The sequence below is a fragment of the Harpegnathos saltator genome, unplaced genomic scaffold (assembly GCF_003227715.2).
Source record: "Harpegnathos saltator strain DR-91 unplaced genomic scaffold, Hsal_v8.6 scaffold384, whole genome shotgun sequence".
Classification (NCBI taxonomy): Eukaryota; Metazoa; Arthropoda; class Insecta; order Hymenoptera; family Formicidae; genus Harpegnathos; species Harpegnathos saltator.
The window spans coordinates 1,236,811-1,245,449 of NW_020230188.1; the positions used below are offsets into that span (position 1 = coordinate 1,236,811).

Below are 8,639 nucleotides of genomic sequence, written 5' to 3' on the forward strand. Positions count from 1 at the left end.
GAGAGAGAGAGAGAGAGAGAGAGAGCGCGCGCGACCGAGGTCGAGTGAGGTACGTTAAGGAAGAGCGGAGGCGCAAGCCACCCTTCGCGAGCCAGGCGGCAGGCAGGCAACCCCTTTCGCAAAGCACCCCCTAAGCCTGGTTAGGGGCGAAGGCGGCGAGCCGCGGAGGCCACAACACGACCGCCGTCCTCATTGGTCGACGCGCTTGCCCTGGGTGGGGCTCCGGAAAAATTGGAGGGGAGAAAAATCCCCTCTAAATAGCTGCGGCTACGTTCGCTAAAAACTAGAATCCGCTCAGCCGGCATCGGGTGCACGTCGATTCGGTTCGAACTTTCAGTACAACCGAAAAGTTCAGCGTAGTAGGATCTGCAGAGGCGAAACTGTAAGCCCGACGACGAGTGCGGAGCAGTTTCTTTTTTTTTTTCGCCAGGCAAGACACGGAGGGGAAATGATGTGTGTAACGTTTTAGGTTAAATGTGACGACAGTGGATTGCGGGCAGAGCAGTGATCGTAAACGTGAGCGACATAGTGTTCGCGTTGGTGTACTAGTTTCGTTGAATATCCCGCGTATTTATCATCCTTTCAACACGGAGGTCCGCTAGAATTAGCGGGAGGATGCCGGAAGGTCCGGTTAGAATGGAGGACTATAACACGATTCACGATGCACTACGAAACTATCACGGTGATCTGGTGCAAACGTGCAGCCCCGCCATCATGTGCACCACGCTACCACCGCACTGGAGGTCGAATAAGTCCCTGCCGGTACCGTTCAAGGTCGTAGCGCTCGACGAGATCAAAGACGGCACCATAGTCACCATCAGGGCCGGTAATGAGGACAATTACTGTGCCGAACTGAGAAATTGCACGGCTGTCATGAAAAGCCAGGTCGCCAAGTTCAACGATCTTAGATTCGTTGGTCGTAGCGGAAGAGGTACCTAAGAACTTGTGTCCACTGCATGACACTACAGTATGTTAGTACTTGCATATAACTATCTACGAAAGAAAGTAAAATTTGGTCGATGCGACATGGAAACTGAGTTTCTAACATGTCGTAAATCACCTGACGTCCCGTCGTCTGAAGAATAGACGACGGAAAGTGTCTCAATCTTTAGCTACTATTGTAAACAGAGTAACATAGAAGACACAAAATACACAAATTCTCTCGGCACACATTACGTCTCTAAGCCGAAAAGCAATTTTAGCAATTTTTAAATGAAACGGATTTTTAAATGGAACGTAAAGTTGCGATCATATTGCGAAAGAAACATCCTGCTAGGAAAATGAGTTGTGTGTTTTGAGAAACTATGCCACATGTGACACAAATTTTAATGCCCCACTGTAACGATTGCATTTACCAGATGAAGAATTTGCTCCATTGAACGCAATACATGTCCAACTTAACTTCAAACATCAGACCCAACTTTCCGATTAATTCAAACGTATTTTTATCGCGCAAAAAAGCGTTAATCGTGAGTTAATCGTAGTCATTCGAGTATCGCGACAGTACCGTAAGATTAGAACAAGAACTTTAAAGATGTCCAGATGTACTTCGTGTACTAGAATCAACGCAAATAAACAAAGAACTGTGATTATCCTTTACAGCCCGAAATTAAGACACGAATTAATCGCGTGAGCTGATCGGGACATATCTCATTTTTTATTTGCAGGGAAATCATTTTCGCTGACTATTCAGATCGGTTCGACGCCGTTCCAAGTAGCCACGTATACCAAAGCCATCAAAGTCACAGTAGATGGCCCAAGAGAACCACGATCCAAGTCAAGTATGTTAGAGGATAATCCGTATAAACAATGTATGTCGTTCATATTTATTCACCGAGTACATCGAGATATACCACCGTCGGCAGACAATTTTTTTCAACCTCCGTATCTAAAAAAAAAAAAAAAGAAAAAAATCGCTCGTTTCGCTATAAAAAATATCATATACCATCCGTGTGGTGGACTCGCTTGAATATATTTTGTTAGATATATTCCGCGCGAAACGCAACCGTCTCTCGCGCAAAGAAGGTTCACTACGACCGATAAAAAAAAAGAAAAAAAAAAAAACAAAGAAAATCAGCAACTCGCACAAGCTTCGCATGGATTCGTGACGTCTCTCACGGCCGGTCCCGCGAGCTGGTACCCGTTCGTAAAAGTAACGCAGTAACGACGTGAGGCGTCGGAGCCGAAGCGACGTCCCGGGCGAGTGACGTCGGCCGCGAAACGCGGGATCGAAAGGTGCGGCAAATGGGACATTATTAGAAGGAGAGGGGGGGAATTGTCTGGTTGGCAGGTCCAAAGTCGTCGGAAGCCCCGCGACCACCGTGGAATCCGCAAACGGGCGTCGGAGCCTCGCGGGCGTTTAATAATCCGGCGTATATCTGGCGGACCTCAAACCGCGAGGTAGTGGCGGTGCCGCTGAACGGTGCCTGCCTGCCTGCGAGCCCTCGACGCCGAGCGTCGCTCGCACGTGCAAGAGCGAGCGCGCGCGCGCGCGCGCACATGCACGCCGCGCAAGAGCACATGCAGGACACACACACGCACACGGACACACACGCACAATTGTGCACGGGCCGCGGCATACATCTACTCGCACGTGCATGCACACGCACACAGACACGTACGCAAGCGCGACCACAAGCGCGCACACACAGGCACACACCCACCCACGCGGAGACCTGGCATTGTGTCAAGCCGCGAAAACGCGATCTTCGTCGTCGTCGCGCCGCCGCCGCCGCCGCCGCCGCCGTCGTCGTCGTCGCCGCCGTCGGCGTCGCCGCCACCATCGGCGCGTTCTTTAGCTACCGCGTTTATTTTTCCCGAAACTCCGGTTGGTCGCCGTGGCCCACTAAATCGGACTGTTTATCGGTCGGCCCCCGAGAGCAAAGGAGAGTCGGAAGGGGTCGCGGGGAATACACCTCCGCTGCCGGCGGAGGATGCAAACCGACGTCGACAGCGGCGACAGGGATACAGAAAGAGTGTATGTGCCTGAGAGAGAGAGAGAGAGAGAGAGAGGGATGGAGGGAGATGGATGCCTGGCAAAAGAAGCCGCGTTTACGCGTTTGTTTATCGCGCCGCATATGGCGGTAGCATGTGCCGCGCCACGAAAACCCGCGCCACGTCGTATAACGGACTTTATGCCGCGCTCGTATAAACAGAGATACACTAGCTGCTCCTCCGGATCGTCCGGGAGAGCGCCGTTAATCTTCGCTTTATAGGTCTTGGGTGGCCGTGTCCGTGTTCTTTCCTTTTTTATTCTTTTTTTCGGCTGTTTGTCCGTTCGTTAGTCGCGCCACCGACTTCATCGCCGGGCAGAAAGATCTTGTAACGGGTTTACGCGTTTTTTTTTTAATTTTGACGGATTTATTAACGCGCGACCGCGCGATATACATTGCGAGCGAGCGAGCGAGCGAGCGAGCGAGAGAGAGAGAGAGAGAGAGAGAGAGAGAGAGAGAGAGTGAGAGAGAGAGAGAGAACGAACCATGATCGCTGGCGCGAATCCGAGTTCTCCTCCGCAGATGATGAGCGATCACAGCGAGCCGAGACGTAGAGATCGGACAAAACGGCGCTATCTATTTTTGTCACTCGAGTACGTTCGTGTTAGTATATTGATGCGCATCCGATTCGTTTTACAGATTATCAATATGGCCCGGGATTCCCTGGACTGGGCTTACTCAACCCCTGGTTGGAAGCCACGTATCTCGGACACCCCTGGTCACACTTAACGCAACCTGTCCTAATTAAAGGTAAGTGCGCCGTCAAGGTTCCGGGAATGCGAACTCGTTATTATCTCTCACGCGGGAATGTCTACTCGTCGGGAAGGGAAAGTTTGTTTAAAGTAGAAACTCGGAGTTGAAAATAGCTGTTATTGCTTTGCGTGTGCAGAAGAATCGTGGATGGTCAAAAGCGTATGCATGGTAATAATTAATAATAGCGTAGAAACAGTAATGGTTACAGTAGTAAAATCAGTAGCAGTAGCAAATTAGCGCATAATTTTGCCCCCGTTATGAACGAGACCGTATATATATCTCTTAGAAAATCGCTCTCGATAACCAGTGGCAGCCTATTTTCGAATTTCCATCCCACCGACTGATTTCCTTTCAGTTTACCATAAATTGCGAGTCGCACAGAAGCACGCGCGTACCACGTCTCTCGCATTGTCTTCCTCTTCTACAAATCCTACCATAAATCGTAAAGTCGCTGCGCGATCCGAAAAAACAAAAAAAAAAAAAAAAAAAAAGAAGCGAGAAAAAACGGGAGAAGAATCGAGCGGGAAAAATCTCTGTGCATCACAGAGCACAAAAAAAGAGTCTCAAAAGAGAGACCGCGCGCCGGCTAGAGAGAGAGTTCGCGTTATCGATTTCGTCGAGTCCGCGACGCCTGCCGATGATTCATACCCCCTAGCTGGACCTAGGGGTGAGTCTGAGCTCCCTTTTCCCACAGCGGACCCCTCTTTGACCCCCTGCCGTCTCACCTCTCTCTCTGGCCGCCGCTCGCGCGCACGTTCCCGCCGTCGTTGAAACAACAATGCGACTTACTACTACGTTCGCCCCCGCGAGCCGGCCGAGATTAACCGATTCTCTCTTCGTCATCGTTCAGGGTCCCTGCCGATACCACCGCACCCGGACTTGTTCGCGGGATTCACGCCGCCAGTTGTTCCGTCGTATCCGTTTATACCGTCGTATCCATCAACAACCACCTACGAAGCGACGACATGTACGACGACGACGACGACGACGACGACGACGACCACGACCACGACCACAAACAGTCCGTCCAGAAGCGCATCGTCGCTGAGCCCTGGCAGTGGGTCCAGCAGCGGGTTCAGCAATGGGTCCGAAGGAGCAAAAGGTACGTGCGGTGAAGAGGCCCGAAGTGCCTTCATACGCATCAAACTTAACGCTGCTGTGCCGCCGGGATCATCCGCGACGCCTGAACGAAATTCATCGTCGCCCGACAAAGATAGCAGTGACACTAAACAAACGAAGGTGCCGAAGCCGGTGTGGAGGCCGTACTAATCCAAGTAGACGAGTGTGGCACGGCAACGATACTCGATTCGAAGCACGAAGGAACAAAACGGTGAGCAAAAGTCCCAATCGTACTTATCGGTCGGCAATTGTCGCATATTGCATTACAAACCAGTGCAGTACCAGACGCGCATATACATACAGTAAACACAACGTGTAATGAATATTGATGTAAATGCTAGCGCGAGATAACGCGAAAGATCGAAATTCAAATGTGTGGTCCAAACGATAAAACAAACGCAACCATAAAAACAACGGGAAAAAAAGAACTTCCGCCGAGAGCGGAATACGCGCGGCTAGCGAAACGGTAACCACGGAATGAGAGACTCCCCAAGCTCCTCTAGTGAATGAACTCTGTTCTGATTCTCTGATAACAATCGAAAAATCTCTCCAATCTTTTAAAAAGCGTCTTAAGGAGAATCAACACTTGCGATACGATTTTAATGTGTCGGCACACTTTGAGGCGCAGGTGTACCAACGGATGAGAGAAAGCTCGTACACAATCAAATTGTGTCGAGTTTTCTTCAGTTCAGCTCAACACATTTCTCGGCATCGCAGCGACTGTTTATCATAGGGTGAATTGTTGTAGGACGAATTTATATATGTACATATTGCTGAAGAGGATCGCTTGGAGACAGACCGCTCCTCTAATGTTTGGCCTTGCTACAATAAACGATAGTTGCACGGACAATTACGATGGGACTCTGGGTTAGCCATTTTATTTTCCTTCATGTTCTGAATTGTCATCAAGAGCCCCGTACTATACCATTTATGCGTATAGTTGCGCTGGAAGGCTAGTGATAATGTCTACGACAGACATCCTGAGCGCGACCCGTCCTCGGGATTCAAAAAGAAAAATTCCCCAGTATAAATGACAATTTCTTGTTCTCTTCATCGTTCGCTCGAGTGTGTATTCTGCTCTTCGGTTTTACGAAGATACGAATGGTGTGCACACCTGAAGGAATGTGACGCGAGAATAATGGTAAACACACACAGTGGTACGACCGAAAAAATCGGTCGAAGCCTAAATGTCGTTCACAGTAAGTTTTTTTCTAAATGTAAATATATTGTATATACTCGGCTTGTACATATCGTGTAGATAGTTCATGGACAATAATATACAGGGTGACCCGATAAAAGATGCAGGATTTAAATCTGGCACTGTTCTCGTTGTGTGAACCGCAGCGCCGCGATTCTTCGTCCGTTGTGTTCTGAAGATTAGGGAATATCGAAATGTGGAGCTGCTGCCGCGTGCAGCAGCACATGCAGTGTTTTTTAGGAAAATCAACGTTCGATAACGCAAACAAAACGCAAATTTCGCGACTTTTTTTTTTTTTTTTTGAAAGAAAATATTTCGTAATCTGACGATTCGCAAGTTAAGAAATTTGAAAACGAAGGTTTAGTTTGTGCGCTTATATAGTAACGCCGTGATGCTCGTTCAATAGAAAACAATGCGGCCGCTGATAAGAGTGTAGAGAATGCTCCGTAAATGTCAATTCGATGTCGTTCGCAACGAGCTAGCCTTTCGTACGGCATTACGCAACGAATTTTAACAAAAGACTTGCAATTACACGCATGCAAAGTTTCACCGTGCGCAGTTATCGCATGAGAGATCTTCTGGTCGCATTATCTCGCGAAATGGTGACTATGGTCAACTAGTCCCCAAGACGTTGCAACTTGACGCCTCTAGACTATTCTGTTTGGGATTATTTAAAGGAGTTTATACCTGAAACTACGGAGCGCTTAAAGGAAAATATTCGACGAGAAATTGACGAAATTCAACCATTTTATGTTGCAAAAAATTATTGAAAACTTCACTAGACGAGAGTAGTAACTCGTAAAAAAAAGATAGAGGCGGTCATTTACATGATGTTGTTTCTCATACGTAATTCCCATTCCTAACGAACACATTGGCGTAATAAAAATGATAATTTCCAGGTAAACTGTCGTTGTTTCATTTACAAAACAAATCCTGCACCTCTAATTGAATCACCCTGTAGTATACAGTACCGCGTTACACAAACTGTATGTACACTACCGTCTCGGAATGTTCAAAAATATACCATTTAAGATAAATAAATATTTTTTCAAACCATTTTCTTTCCTAAACAATTTTTCACCGTACGACTCGAATCGATGCGTACAATTAGTTGTCGCAATAAATTTGGAAGGTAGTACATGAATTGATATTGAGAATTGTTTTTGTATCAAGACAATTTATTCCAAGGTTTGCACCTGAATCGATCGCAATAATCGTTACGTTGATATCTCTAAGGAGCTATTGTGAAAATGTTGGAAAATTTCAGTCGTAAATTCCAATACAACTGACATTAGCTTAGAGTCGCGATCAAAAAGATTTCCATAAGGTATTATGAATAGGAGGTATCCTATTACTTCGAGAAACTGAAACTATGGAGCTTAGAAACGATTTTACGCATAGATCTCGGTAGGACTCAAACATAGCAGAAGAGGTCCAAACATGGTCATAAAGAAAGGTCATGAGAAAGGTTGTGTGTGAATCCACGTGAAAAGAAGAAACCCATTGAGGAAAAAGTCAACGTCAAAACGCCGTCTTTTAGACATTCTTTGTAGCAACAAAATTTTAGACATTCTTTGTAGCAGCAAAAATCACCGGAAAGAAAAGGGTCATATAAATGTGGAACTATTCATTTTGAAACTCATTCAAAAGTCCTCGATGTTGCCATATTCGCATGAAGCTGTTTGCCGCTACCTAACGAAGACGTCTTGTTTCACTATCTTTACTATGTCTCTCACTACCTGAGATGGAAAACTTAAAGCTAATCTCAAGCTGGCAATTTCACATATTTATTCCGTGTCCCACACGGTAGTGTACATATGTATACTGAGTGTGCATTTGCAAAAGGGTGGATATAAATAAATTCAAATATCGTTGTAAATGGTACAGACTCTTAGATGTACAATCAATGAAAAGGAAAACCCACCTACGAGAGAGCATAAACCGCAAATACTAATAACGCATATGTATATGTTGATGACGGAACTTGTAAAGATAAATGTTTCAAAGCGTGTATGCACCAAACGTTTCGGTTCGCACTTGGAAACCCTATGGATAATTTTCTACCTCTCTACCCTCTCTAAGCCCTCCTTCCTTTTCGTCGATTGTCAAAAAAGGATAACTATAAAACTGGCAGAAGTGCTAAAAGTGTAATTTAATGTAAATTGGTTGTATGTGCATCTAAAAGAATGCAAGAAGAAGAATAAAATGGAACTCTACGTAAAAATAACTGTGTCAATCTCCATCGTATTTAATCGCGCATCGTCCTTCTTCTTCTCACCTAATCCACCTATTCTCAGCTCCGCTAAAATTTCTGTTTAACGATCGATCACCGCTATATCGCGGGAATGATCGAGGTCGCCGCTCGCGCTCGCGTCATTCTCGAAAGTGTCAAAAAAGTCGTCGAGCGATTCAGACGTTGCGAGGCAGAAAGGAAGAGTATGAAAGAGAGCGGGACGCGTCGTGCTCCGTGCCGCTGCAAGGGGAATCCATATTTTTTTTGTCGCGATTTAAATCTGAATGGTCGCCGTACCGCCGCGCGGTCGTCCCGACTTCTTCGTGTGTGCGCGTGCTCTGGG

At 46.7% G+C, this 8,639-nt stretch overlaps 1 protein-coding gene across 2 annotated transcripts; it reads left to right on the forward strand.

Annotated features, from left to right (window-relative positions):
• Positions 1-256: 256 nt before the first annotated feature.
• LOC105187623 (segmentation protein Runt) lies at positions 257-8,274 on the forward strand. Of its 2 annotated transcripts, XM_011148552.2 has the most exons (5): positions 257-382; positions 470-931; positions 1,668-1,811; positions 3,633-3,743; positions 4,597-8,274. In XM_011148552.2, the coding sequence occupies exons 2-5, from the start codon at positions 616-618 to the stop codon at positions 5,013-5,015; spliced, it is 990 nt and encodes a 329-aa protein (XP_011146854.1). In that variant the 5' UTR covers positions 257-382; positions 470-615; the 3' UTR covers positions 5,016-8,274. The 2 variants fall into 2 exon arrangements, with proteins under 2 accessions (XP_011146854.1, XP_011146855.1); XM_011148553.2 differs by having other exon boundaries at positions 262-931; positions 1,668-1,781.
• The last annotated feature ends 365 nt before the right edge of the window (positions 8,275-8,639 follow it).